The sequence below is a fragment of the Crotalus tigris genome, unplaced genomic scaffold (assembly GCF_016545835.1).
Source record: "Crotalus tigris isolate CLP2741 ecotype Arizona unplaced genomic scaffold, ASM1654583v1 scf7180000017614.5298720, whole genome shotgun sequence".
Lineage (NCBI taxonomy): Eukaryota > Metazoa > Chordata > Lepidosauria > Squamata > Viperidae > Crotalus > Crotalus tigris.
This window is the reverse complement of record NW_024096513.1, coordinates 4,892,055-4,905,924: the sequence shown is the minus strand read 5'-3', so window position 1 is coordinate 4,905,924 and position 13,870 is coordinate 4,892,055. Positions and strand designations below refer to the sequence as shown.

The following is a 13,870-nucleotide window of genomic DNA, read 5'->3' as shown; positions in this document are numbered from 1 at the left end:
TTTCATGTATTTCAGGGCAGCCTTTTATCTTGTGACACAAGCATACATCAGCACTCCTTCTACACAACTTGTTTCTGTTTGCAAGCCATGCAACCTGTTTTCCCTGAGGCAAACTTCCTACCATTTGAACCAGATCAGTGGGATTTTCTACATGCTGGATTTGATGCTCCTTCAAATTTGCTGGAGCTTATGAGAATCAAAGATCATGATGGCAAGAAACCAACCTACATATTTTAGGACTGTTTTTCCAACATGGTCCTCTCTAGATTTATTGAGCTTTGGCCATTTATTTAGACATCTCATGGATGCATTCCTACAATTTCTTGTCTTCTTTCTCCATATTTCTTCAACTTCCATTCTACCATAAGCTCGAGTGTTACCTCCAGGTTTTTCATCCATGAACCAATCAGGTTCTGGTGAGCTCTTCAAATGCAACCAAGATTGATGTATTATGCACAAACACACATATTAATATAAGGTCTAGTTTATTAATTCCACTAATTAAAGCCTTCAAAAATCAAGTATTTGAGTTGAGAGTATTTCTGATGACGTTCTGGATATGGTAGCATCTTGTAGTTTCTTGCAGCTAAGCAGTACTTTCAGAATTAGTATTTTCAGAAGTACTATCGGGGAGCGAAAAATGAAAGAAAGGGACGTTAAGTCCTTAGCTGATTGGTTGTTTTGCTGCTCTATTTCCTGATATCTCCCACATTTTGTAGACCAGGATATAGCAATATCTGAGTACCACCCATCGCCTAGCAAGGTGTCAAGAACTTGATGACCAAAAAAAGGAAAAAAGGAAAAAAGTGATGAAGTACAGGTAGTCCTCGACTTACAACAGTTTACTTAGTGATTGTTTGAAGTTACAATGGCACTGAAAAAAGTGCCCCCCCAAGCCGAGCAAGACACCTGCCTTCCTCCCCGGCTGCGCTCTTCCTCCTGTCCGAGGTTTTCATTGTTGCGAGCATTTCTGTTGAGGATTGGCAGCGGGGGTGGGGTGGGTGTTTGGTTTTTATTCCCCCCATATGTGGGTGGTTGCAGCAGGTTTTGGTCACTTCACATGTCCCTGGGACATTGTGACTGTCATAAATGTGAAACAGGTGCCAAGCATCTGAATGTAAATCACAAGACCCTGGAGATGCTGCAACATTCCAGCTGATCGGCCCTTCTTCTGGGCTCAGCAGAAGCACCAGGATCAGCACCGAGCTCCAGCTGGAGCCTGGCGCTGATCTTGGCACTTCCGCTGAGCCCTGACAGCCCTGCAGCTCCAGTCATCTCTCGTTCAGGCTTTGCGGTGCTGCCACGGTTTGGCTCATTCAACCACTGGTTGAAAAGCCTTGTTGTAGACAATGTCAAAAATGGGTTTCAGTGCCTTAATACAGTCTGGACTGAAGATGCTTCCTAAAATGACAGAAAAAAAAAAACAACATCTGACCAAAGTGAACACTCTAACATTTTTATAGGATGGGAAATGTAGTAAAATGTCTAAGTTCAAATAAAGTCCATGATTATGCAGGCACCGTCTATGCTCTCTTCTTGACAGTGATATGAGTAGAGTTTAATTGTAATACCCTCTTGGATGCTTCTTCAACTTCCAACAAAGGCCAACCACATTTTCTGAGATTAACCAAAGTTAGTGCTACTGCCTAGTTAGGCATCTCATAGACACATCTATGAACTGGGCTAACTAAAACTTCTAAAACAGTGGTTCTCAACCTGTGGGTCGGGACCCCATTTAGGGTCGAACGACCATTTCACGGGGGTCGCCAAACAAGGCTGTCCGCCATTTTTTCCCCTTTTCTTTGGCCACGCCCCTGGCACCCGGTGATGTATAAGTGGTTGGGGGTCACCACAACATGGGGAACTGTATTATGGGGTCACAGCATTAGAAAGGTTGAGAACCACTGTTCTAAAAAGATAATTTCATTGCTAGACTAGGTAACACCATGAGTCCTAGTAAGTGTAGGGTTTATTCCCTGTTTAGAAACAGTAATTTGCCTGACTAGTACTGGAGTAGGTGTATGTATGGGGGTGGGGGTGATTTTCTCCTGAATAGTCTTTGATTAGGGTATTGTTTTCTGCTAGATTTTTTGTCTGGTGTTAATCCCTGCTTACCTGGGTAGAGAATGTTGGAGAGACTGTATTCAGGTCTGTTTCCTTTTTATTTATTTTTTTAATAATCTGTTTTGAATGGTGTGAACATGGAGTTTATCTCTATGTGTCTGCTGATGGCAGATTTGTCTGAATCCTAAACTTCCAGGAATTCCATAGCATTTTTGGATTTAGCTTAGTCTAGGACAGACATGTCAAACTCGCGGTATCACGTGGCATTGCACAATGTATTGGGACAGTTTTGCCATTTCCGGCAATGGGGTGGGCGCTTCTTCTGCGTGATGTGTCCGGCCCATGGGCCGGCAGTTTGACACCCCTGGTATAGGATGCTCACAGTTTTCCAGTCGAAACTACATTATGATTGAGTCTGCCTAGGTTATTGTGAGATTAAGGAGTTTTGTCATGACTGCTGGTTGGTGTTCATGGATGTGCTCTACTGGTCTTCAGTTACAAGCAGAACAAGTCAACTTTTGTCCCATTATTTTGCAGCCATTCCTTCTAGATTGGACACTTTTTTCATCTACTTTTCAAAAGAAATAGATGAAAACAAATGGTTTCTGCTGAAACAGACAGATAATATGGCTTCCTGCATGAAAAGCATTCTACGTTTCTCAATCTTTGAGGGGAACATTTGTCAAGTGTGCACATGATAATTATTTTTACTGTACTTTCTCCACACTTCTTCCCTTGATTTCTGTCACTCTTCCAGACTGACTGCTATTGAACTCTTAATGATTTCAAAGCTTAATGGAGTGAAGATTAAAAAGGAGCAAACAACTCACATTGCTAGCTTGACATTTTGCTCCAGCCATCTGGAGCTTAAGTTGGTTTACTCCCCCCCCCCACTCTCCTTGACTTTATGAGGCTTCCTTTGTAAAACTGAAATATGAAAATGTGGGTCAACATAAGCTGCACCCCTACCGGAGTCCCACAATAAAATGTTCTGCTTTTCTTCTAACCAGAAATAAGTGGAACTTCATCCCCTCCAAGTTTGTGTTAGAATTGTTTCATCTTAAAGATGTAAAGCTCGTCAGTGGTTTATGAATGTGTAGAACAGTTGTTTCCCTTTTTTCTCAATGAGAAAATTTACATCTGTAGTGAAAAACTCTTTGCAGCATGCACTAAATTTCAGTGATACTTGATCTCTTTCTGTGGTCTTCAAATACTTCGATGCACCCTTTTCTAGTCATATCCCAATTTCAATGGGGGAATGTTGTTTTCAGCCATATAACACAGCTAGGGACAATAACCCGGAACCAAGGAATGGATGCTTTTGAAACAGAACCTGGAAAGCATAAGGCCCCATTTGTGGCCCTGGAAAGCATAAGGCCCCATTTGAACCCTGAGTTTATATCTTCATTGAAAGAAGAAGAGTCTTAAAGGTGAAAATAGAAGATTGAGGATCTTCACTCCTTCCTCTTATTCTTCAAGGATCTGAAACAGGGGTCTGCAGGTATGGAATCCAGATGCAGGACCCAAAGCAAATAATCAAAGCTCATTGTAGTGTTTATTAAACAGTACGTAATGGAGGGGACCCCACAAAAGATTAGTGAGTCACCTCTGCAAATGAAGAGATGCACTGATATTTAGACTTTTCAGAATGGAGGGGGAATTATGCACGCATACATATTCATAAGTAATAAATTAATAGATCTCAATAATAGATTTCCTGCCCTTCTGCTTTCTACAGAGAACAATAGTCTTTGTTTCATTTGCACCTTGAGTTTCCGGGTTCCAATGGAAATATTTTGACGAACTGGCCGTTGTGAGCTAGATACTGCAAGGCCACATTCTTTATGTCTTAATTTGTCTTAAACTGCTCCATTCATTTGAGAACTGATTTTTCCCAACACAGGATGGGGTCGCAATGTCAATATGCTGGTTATTTGTATGCAGTCAAGGCTTTTCCTGTTTTTTATTTATGTTGATGCATATTGATCTGAAACTATTACTCAGGTCCTCAAGTTGTGATGCTTTGTAGGATTCAAATCTGTCCTCTTGTGCGTATTTGTAGTTTGCTTTACATTACTTAACTTGGAGGAGAAGATGACTGATGTCTTAGGGTAGAATTCTCCCTTTCCAGCTAGAACAGCGTTAGTGGTCATTTAAAAGTTAGCGATAAATCCTAATATTTTAAGGATGATAATTGAGGTGAAACTCATTCACTTCTTTCAAGCCTTGGATGTTTCCATTTAGCATCAACAAACACAAACTGAATTGAAAAGTTTGTTCAGCTTCTAACATGCCCTCCCTTCCATCGTATATTTTGGGCACAGATTCCGGAAGATGATGCAAATACCTAGAAGAGTTGTATTGATTTTCCAGGGGCTACTTGTGTTCATACTATGCAGTGAGAAATTCGTCCAATCTATTCTGAGGCAGCAACTGTTAATAGCAGCTGACAGACAGGATGTCTCATGCCCTGCTCTGCATTTAGTTATCTACAAAATACAGAACACTTATTTTTCTCTCCTTTGCACTGAATTTGTTTGGACAATGTTTCAAGAGCTTCACTGCATGTTGAATCATCTTCAGAAATTCTACATTTCGGTTGAAGGGAAAAACATAAAATGACCAGACTTGTCATTTTTTGATTTCAGACTATATTCTAAAGGAAGCTGAAGCCTTTGAAAATTTCTCAAAACTCTGAGATTGTATAGGTAACAGGCAGAGACATTATTCTGAAACAAATTTGTCCCTACCATATTCACTGCAAGTTGCAGTTATATGGAATGTTGGGTGTGTTATAAGACCCAGTCAAGATTATGAAGGTCAAAGTGAATCCCAGCATAACAAGTTAGACAAAAATTCTACTTATCAAAAAGTTCCTAGCTCCCCATTTTACTATTTTGTAGAGAACCAGAATGATCTTGTTGTGACCTTTGGACATTCCTATTTTTCAGTCGTAGGGCATCTTCCTACAATATTAGGCAAGAGTTACCTCTGTTCCTTGTTCTGATTTTCTCATCCTCCTCTTTCAGAAGGGGCAAATGTATAAAATTGCATTCACAAACTAGTCATGAAAGGCTATGCATTTATTTATTCAGTTGATATAGCTGCCCATCTCACATCCTTGCCTGCAAGTGTCTTAGATAAAATGAATTAAAATGCACAATATCAAAACCCATAATAGCTGAACTTCATAAAATGACCATCAACACAGTTAAGAGATGTGCTGTAAGCCACATCTGAGGACTCAGACGGGGGGGAGGGGGGGGAGAAATCTAGCTTCTCAGGACCTTGCAGAAAGCCAGTTGGGTCAGGAGTAATTTTATCTCAGAGGTAATGAAGCTCCAAAGGGTGTATGCTGCAGCCCCATCAGAAAGGTGTTTTCTTTTTAGTCCAGCTAGCCAACACTCTTTTGCAAAACTGCAGACAAAGCATGGCCTTCCTGCCAGAACAATTTGGGAGATAGTCTCATAAATAAGTACTCTCAGCTTCTCTTCCTTGGATGATAGTGATGATTGATGATGATGAAGAAGACAATGATTATGTTGATGATGATAGGTGCACAGTCAGGCAGATATATCATGTTTCCCTGTGGAAAAAAGTATCATCACAGAATGATATATTATTAAATAAATTGTTAATAATTTCAACTATTTAATCATTTATAGTTGTTTTAATTCATTTGATCTGTAAAAATTATCACAATCTTATATGTATGCTCTAAGGTAGACATAATGACATGAGCATTACGAATATAAAAAATAAAACATAAAACAAAACATTTTATAATGAGCATCTTATATAATTATTAAATAATTATTATCATCAACTACAGTTATTGTTATACACGCAACAGCACGAAACCACAGCCTTCAGTTGTTTGCCTGGCACTGGCCTTCATTCACACTCAGTTCTTTCCAAGAAGCTAGGATGCTGTGATATATTGTTATAGTAGGTGTGTTTTTTGAAGTGTGGCTCTTTATCATTGACAGATGGAAATTTTGTCAATGCACAGGTTTTCTATGATGATGGTGATCATCGTTGGTTGCACTCAGCCAGATGTTTAGACTGGATTTGGCATTTTTTTAATCTACCTGAGATAGGCAGATGTTGTTTGATGTTATTAAAGATGTTGTCACAGGATATGAGCTGTCCCAAGTAAAGCTGCCTTTGGCATTTGACTGGCAATTTTTGTTAGTGCTGATGGTTGTCTTGTGATGCTGCAGGTGTTTTGGATTGCATCTAAGGCAACTATCCCTATTGGTACTCTCTCTGCTTTTCCCTAGTTCTTTCTCTTTTATTCTGTTGTCTCCAGGTACTGCCACGCCCATTCTCCAGACTTTTTTGCTTTTCCTATCGACAGTTGTTAAGTCTGGCATGTTTTGTGACAGGTGCTTCTCTGTTTAAATTCTCAACTCCCAGAGCATTTTAGCTTCTTTTGTTTTCTATTACTTTGTCTATTTTGTGGTCCTATCAGTTCTGGCTTGCGGGCAAATTGTATTTCTTGCAGATATTTCAATGCATCCTAGTTATTTTTATCATGGGTCATTGCCCAGTCAGTCAAATGTTTAGAACTGGATTTGCCATTTTTACCCAGCTATTATTATTATTATCATCCTTCAGGTCACTATAAGGCAGTGAACCAGAACACTTGACTAGCACTAAGCAGACATTCTACATTCCATTTACTCGGTTCCTCCCCAAGCTAAGAGAAACATTTCTGAGCCTTTTCATGACTGAAGCTTCAAAATTAGCTTTCTGTGAGGACAATTGATTAGAAAACAGGCCTGGGAAGGTCATGCTCTGCCTCCTTTCACAAGAAATTACAAGAAAAAACTAGTGCAGCATGTACAATTGGAACATCCCAAGGAAATAATTGTAGGTAGCGATTAATTTCTTCCCCATTCTTCTTTGAAAGTCATACAGTGTGCCATGCCATACATTCTCTATTTACCTATTTCATTCATTCATTCATTCATTCATTCATTCATTCATTCATTCATTTATTCATTCATTTTGTATAGCTGTCCATCTCATCTCAGTGACTCTGGGCAGCTCACAACAATTAAAGCAATAGCCAAAACAAAAACAAAAAAACCAATGAATAAAAAAGGCCTACAAACCCTCAATAAAAACACATTAAAAACAGAAAAATCACCCTCACAGTCACTGAACAGGGTCTCCACTACTAGCTGATCCCCCAAGCACGATGGCAGAGCCATGTTTTCAGAGCTTTCCCAAAAGCTGGTTGGTTTGATGTTCCAAAGGGCAGATGGCATGGCAAAAAAACATGCTCTTCTTGCTTCAACATGTCTCCCCTGCCAGAGTATGCTGAGATTGGTAGATGTAACCAGGGAGAGGCAATCCCTCAAATACCCTGATCCTATGCTCTGTAGGGCTTCACAGGTCCTTACCAGCTCCTTGAATTGAAACTAGAAGCATACTGGCAGCCAGTGCGGCTGATAAAACAGAGATGTCGCATGTTGAGGAGTAGACATAACTTCCTGTGCCACTGCATTTTGCACTAGTTGCAGCTTCCTCATGCTCTTCAAGGGCAGCCCCATGTAAACCACATGACAGCAATCCACTTATGATGTGTCCAGGATGGAAGTGATTGAGAAGAGAGCCCCCTGATCCAGGGCCAGGTACAAATAGTACACAACATGAAGCTAACCAAAGGGCCTCCAGGCCACAGTTGGCATCTGCTCTTTGAGCAGAAGTCATGAATCATGAGCCACAACCAAGACAATATCAAATAAAAGAAATTGGAGTTTGGGGCAGAAATGTAATCTCAGAAAGCCTCTGAGACAGGACTCTCCCTACTTCTTATGAAGACAAAGGGAGCAGAGAGAAAACACATTACGATTTGTAGGATTTTGTTATTATAACCTTAAAATGTAGCAGTGTCTTATTTGTCCTAGGTTTCCAAGTTTGGCCTGCCTTGGAAAACTGGCATCAATCTTTTCACTTGGAGGAATGGTGGATTCTATGGATCAGACATGTCAAACTCGCGATGTCACATGACATTGCGCAACGTATTGGGACGGTTTTGCCATTGCTAGCAATGGGGTGGGCGTGGCTTCCGGATGATGCATCCAGCCTTGCTATAGATGGATAGAAGTCACATGGTTGTGATCCAATCCAAAGCCTCCACCACTCCCTCATTCCAGGCAATAGTTAGAGCCTCAATCAGACCATGGGACAACTCCCAAGATCCTTCTGGAACCTGTCAGGATTGCTTGTTCCCTGGGATGTTCTGATTGAATAGTCCCATCTTTTGGGGGTGAGAATGGCAACAGAGAACCTCAGTGGCTACCAGGGAGTGATCTGATTGTGACAAGGGAGTAACAGAGTACTCCCCCAAATCCAGATCTGAACAAAGAGCAGATCCGGTGCATTATCACATCTCTGGTCCGTGGTTCTCAAGTAACCATGAACTCTCAGAAAAGACAACTTGAAGTCTCCTGGAACCATAAACCTGGGTAACTCCACCACCAGTCTGATTATGCAGTCAGGAAGCTTAAGCAAGGAAGGTGCCATGCACCAATTAGCCAAGTATCTTAAAAATACTGCTTTATTTCCGGTTTAATCTACAAGTAGGCATTAAAATAAATTTGTGGGTCAACATCCACAAAGGCTATGTTTCTTCCATAATACTACCTGGGACATTTTAACTGCGTCTTTTAATCATAGTAGTGTTTTTATATAACATGCTATGTCAGAAGCAAGTAGGGCACAGTATGGCTTAGCCTCCTGTCAGAATGAGGCCATCTTAGCAGGAAAAATGAATTCTCACACTCTTCTCCCCTCTTCCCCCCCCCCAATAATTTTGTCATTGCCGTCTCTGTGCCTAGCTTCTTTGGCAAAAGGATTGTCGCTTTTCTGGATTCAGTTCAATTTCATTCGGAGGAAAAAGAGGGAAAGGCGTATTGGCAGCCAGCTTGTATCGAAATAAATAATGGATCACTGCAAATCTGCAATAATTGAAAATTTCTCTTTAAAGAAGATCTCTCAAAAGAAATTTGAAAGAAAGAGAGTTAAGATTTTTCACACTACTTTTCTCAAATGACAAAAAGCAAAGTGGATAATGAAAAATAGCCAGGATAACTGCAGGGTATGATTAAAACACACACACACACACACACACACACAATGTTTTATGTGCAACAGAAGCACAGTTTTGGATATCTAAAAGAAACCCTCAAGGGAATTGCTGCTTTAATTGTCTCTTCAGCCTATCCCATATACTGCATCAATGCTCAAATTTCCTGCTTGTCCATGCTTACCGTAATTAAAGAGGGGCATAGGTCTTCACAGGGTATGGTTTTAAAAAATAACAAGACAGCAGTCACAATAATGCAATGGAAACTCCGTCTATTTTCATGTACACTGCAAACTTTTAATTTAAAAAACAAACAAACAGATGGAACTTTGATGGCATAGTTTGGGCCACAATATTGACTTTTTTGGGCCACACCCAATGGACGTCCCTGGTGAGAGATTTCTGCAGGTATTTGGATCTGAAATGGGAAAAAGTGCTTCTCGTATACACTTTTACTCTGCCTGTCAAGGACATCTATGCCCTTGACATTCCCTGAATTGAAGTATGCATTGTTCGTGAATTTTGCACTTACCATGTAAGAGCAGGAAAAGGGGTGTCTCCTTTTAAGGTGGTGTTGACAGGCACAGCAGGTGCCCCCAAACCAAGTCAGAAGCACTTCTTCCACTTTGGATGCTGATACCTCCTTTGTTTGCTGAATGAACCCCAGTAACACAACACTCTAAGACATAATTCAGTGTTTGGCAAGCCAAAATGGTTGGCTTTGAGCCACATCCTAGAATAAAATCCAAGCAAATTACATTTTATCAATGCAATCTATCAACTCCTCAACCTGGCAACCAGAGAAGAACAGAAGGAAAGTATTCATATCATTTCAGTGATTCACATGGCAGTTTTGAATAGCTTTATCTTCAGGGGAGATTTGGTACATTTGTCTTTTTTTTTTTCCCTTCAACTTTTTGAAGTTTATAAACTTAAAAAAAGAGGAATGACAGGTACGGAGTCTTTTGTGACTTCTACTTCAATCCTGCTTTTTTTAATTTGTTTCTTCTGTTTCCAACTCTATATACAGACTAATTGCCCAGGAATTGCCTGCAAGATCAAAGGGCAAATATAGTCTAAGTAGAGGATGTGACCAGAAGCTGGGAGGGTCATACATTGGGCCTTCATTACAGCTGACTTCTTCTGCCAGGACATTAGAAGTTTTCCCAAAGCTTTATGAAAGCAAACACGCCTGACTTATTTTTATTATACGTGTGTGTGTGTTTTAACCCTTATGGAAAGAATTCTTATGATAGCAAGAGTAAAGTGCCAGGTAAAAGATTGCATGCAAAGATTTCCTTTACTTTCGTATCTTTATTTGTGTTTCTTCTAGAAATTGACCAGGGAAGCTGTGGAGATCCTGGAATGCTAGCATATGGCAAGAGAGAAGGGTCAACATTTCGCCACGGAGATTCGTTGACATTTGAATGCCAGCCTGCATTTGAACTGAAGGGGCAGAAAACAATCACTTGTCAAAAAAGTAGCCAGTGGTCTTCTCAGAAACCAGTCTGTGTTTGTAAGTCAGAGGGAAAGAATGTCCTTTCCCATTTACCAAGGGATATCTCAGAAGCTATCAAGTGAACAACTTGACATGTTGGGTGCAATGGAGATGGGAAGAAAACTAAACCAAGCCTACAGGCTCCCCAACCAGGCTAGCTTTAAACCCTTATTTATAGGTGGTTTGGAAGGGACTCATGCTTCCAAGGGTTAACTGAAACTCAGCCATGGAGAAGGAAGGCCCAGCTGGTTGATTGGAGAGGTTCTGGTTATTAACTCCATCACCCATTGTAGCTGGCAAGCAGAGAGGCCCCTGACACCTCAGAAACTATCAGTCTTCAGAAGAAGCTACCATTCTTATGTCAAGAATCAGCAGTCACCATTGTGCAAATTCACAATGTTGTACTGTGCCAAAAATCTCATGAGACTTTATGTGAAAACAGATTATCTGAGTCTTGGCGACTTTGAAAGATTTCACCCATCTCTTTGTACATGTCCTGGGAGTCTGTCTATAGCATCCTAAGTGATGTTCTAGTGTTTCTGGGTGTCACATTGACAGCTTGCATCTTAACATCAACACTTCTGTATCTTGCTTAGTGCAGATAGCCCACACACCTGGGACTTAGGTCATGAGGACAGGTTAGACTTTAGACTTTCCTCCAAAGCCTCTACAGTCTCCAATAGATGCGTTTAGTAACTAAGAGGTACTCAGTTCCAGGGTTTAATGGAAACTAAGCTCTTGTTAAGTTAGGCTTAAATAAAAGTAGCCTCCTCAACTAATTTTATTTCTCCAATGCCCTTTGTCCTGCAGTAGCACAGCAAAGAAAATAAGAACAACTGTAGACCCTGACTAAATCCAAGTTGATCCCTCTCCAAATTCTAAACTACAAAAAACACTTTGAGTTACAGTAACTAAAACCATCTTAAAAACCCACTCATGGAAGGATTATAGATTAAAATAACTGGTGGAAAAATCTCTTCTAAAACTACCAAAGAAGTCCTTCTTAGGTGAGAGAGCATTAGGGAAATAGAGTTAATCCAGTACCAGTGGTCTGTCTGATGGATGCTCAAGATAGCCGGCAGGGCAAGACCTCAAAAGATAATCTGAGAATCTGACTGCCTGCCTGCCTCTCTGACTAAACTGTTTATTTCTGCTTGTCATATTTTCCATTTAGTGGTTAATTGTCTCCTTTCATCCCCCTTCTGATGCAAAAGGGCAGTTATCACTAAGTAAAAAAAATAAATAAATGCAAAGGTACAGGATAGTAGGCAAGACAGAGAAGTATTCTCTTTTGATCTGCTCTGCTTCTGGGAAGCTTCCTGATTCTCAGCAGGGACAGCTTTGCTTCTGTCTGGATGCTTCTCTCATCAAACTGTCATCTGCAGCCATGGACAGAATGAAAGTCATGGTTGTTCTACAGTGCTTCCATCTCTGGAAAACAATGGTGTGGTCGCTTGGGCTAAAGAGTGCCTATTTGGGCAAAATAACATCTGCCTCCTCTGGATCTAAGAATGCTCACTAGTCTTAAGATTAGCAAGTATTGCACAACCTTCGAAGAAAGTCTGGAACAATTTTAGTTTGCCATGTATTATATCCCATGCAGGTTTTTCCTCTCTGTGTTGCTATACGATACTTGTAGATTGGTAGCTGGGTATGACTCCTATGCATTCATTTTCCAATGTACTAGCCTTACACATGTATTCAAATTATTCTTATGAAAACCAAAAGTGGAAATATGGTGAAAGAGCCATTCCCAACATCGCTATCCTTTATTGCAGTGTTTCCCAAACTTGACAATTTTAAGGCATGTGGACTTCAACTCCCAGAATTCCACAGCCAGCAATGCTGGCTGTGGAATTCTGGGAGTTGAAGTCCACATGCCTTAAAATTGTCAAGTTTGGGAAACACTGCTTTATTGGGTTGAAGAGTCAGATCTAATGCACTTCCTAGCTTTTTCTTTCATTGCACCTTTACTTTTTTTTTACTGAAAACCTTTGTACATCCTCATGTGACAGGGATTGGCAGTACGGTACAGATAATCCTTGACTTTTCTGGGGCCAGAAATTCAGTAATAAATCATTGCAGTCATAACGAAAGCTTCCCCATGTGACTGGACCTGTTGTTGTTGTTTTTCCAATATTTTGTAGTGCTCATGAAGCCAATGCATTCTTCTGAATGGGTGTTTTTGATGGAAAGTGGTAAAAAAAATGTTGTAAATCATGGTCACATGACCATGGGATGCTGCAACTGGTCATAAAAACAAGCCAGTTGCCATGCACCTGAAATGCACATGACTGCAAGGGGTGTGTGGTGACATCTTATGATTCTCAGAAGTGTTTCACAGGCCATAGAACACCCATCCCAAAGTTGTCATAATGCCGACTGCTCATCAAAAGCCCTCTATAAGTCAAGGGTTACCTGTAACTGATGGTGCCATGATATACAGTTCTTCTTGCCTGGCAATGACACCTCAACCATCAAATTAAATTTTAACTCTTTCTGAGAACTAGTGTGGTTTGGTAGCTAAGATGACAGAGAGGAAGTAGTTTCCCTTTAGTCATGGAGGGTAGCTCCATGTAGACCATATGGGACTCTAGACCAGAGCCCGGAATTGTATGGTTAATTCAGGTGGAGAAAACTGGATCAAATAACAAAGTCAAACAGACAGAACCAGAAGCTCATATACTATGGGTAGAGTTACACAATAGGTCGGGCAGTTTACAGTTGAACCCATTGTGGGAACCAATAAGGCATTTTGTCTTAGCAGATGCACTGAATCCTGTAGAACTCCACACTGACCTGTTTTGAATGTACAAAAGTGGAGGTGTTGCTAGATTCTTGTAATTAGTCTTGATCTCTCTCTTTTTATGAAAATCTGTTTCTTTGGAATGACCAGAAGCAGCCCAAATATCTTATGCTATGTAATGGTTTAGGACACAGGTGTCAAACCCGCAACGTCACGTGACTTTTTTCCCATTGCCGGCAATGGGGTAGGCACGGTTTTGGCATAACGCATCCGGCCTATAGGCTGGCAGTTTGATATCCCTGGTTTAGAATTTGGTTCTAGAAACAAGGCTTCAGTAGAGGAAAGATCCGTAAGAAGGTCTGATAAAAAAAATGTATCTGTCTTTGTGTTTATACATAAATTGGTTACATTAATATTCTGTTTCTGTTTCTACAACTTATAAATGGAAACGGCAGTGTCACAT

The 13,870-nt window shown here is 40.5% G+C and overlaps 1 protein-coding gene across 1 annotated transcript in view; it reads left to right on the top strand.

The window, feature by feature from the left end:
* CSMD2 (CUB and Sushi multiple domains 2) overlaps positions 1–13,870 on the top strand; it is a 356,715-nt gene that overhangs the window by 144,527 nt on the left and 198,318 nt on the right. The window contains exon 10 of the mRNA XM_039329926.1: positions 10,497–10,679. Coding sequence (XP_039185860.1) covers positions 10,497–10,679 — 183 coding nt within the window. The remainder of the gene's footprint in view (positions 1–10,496; positions 10,680–13,870) is intronic.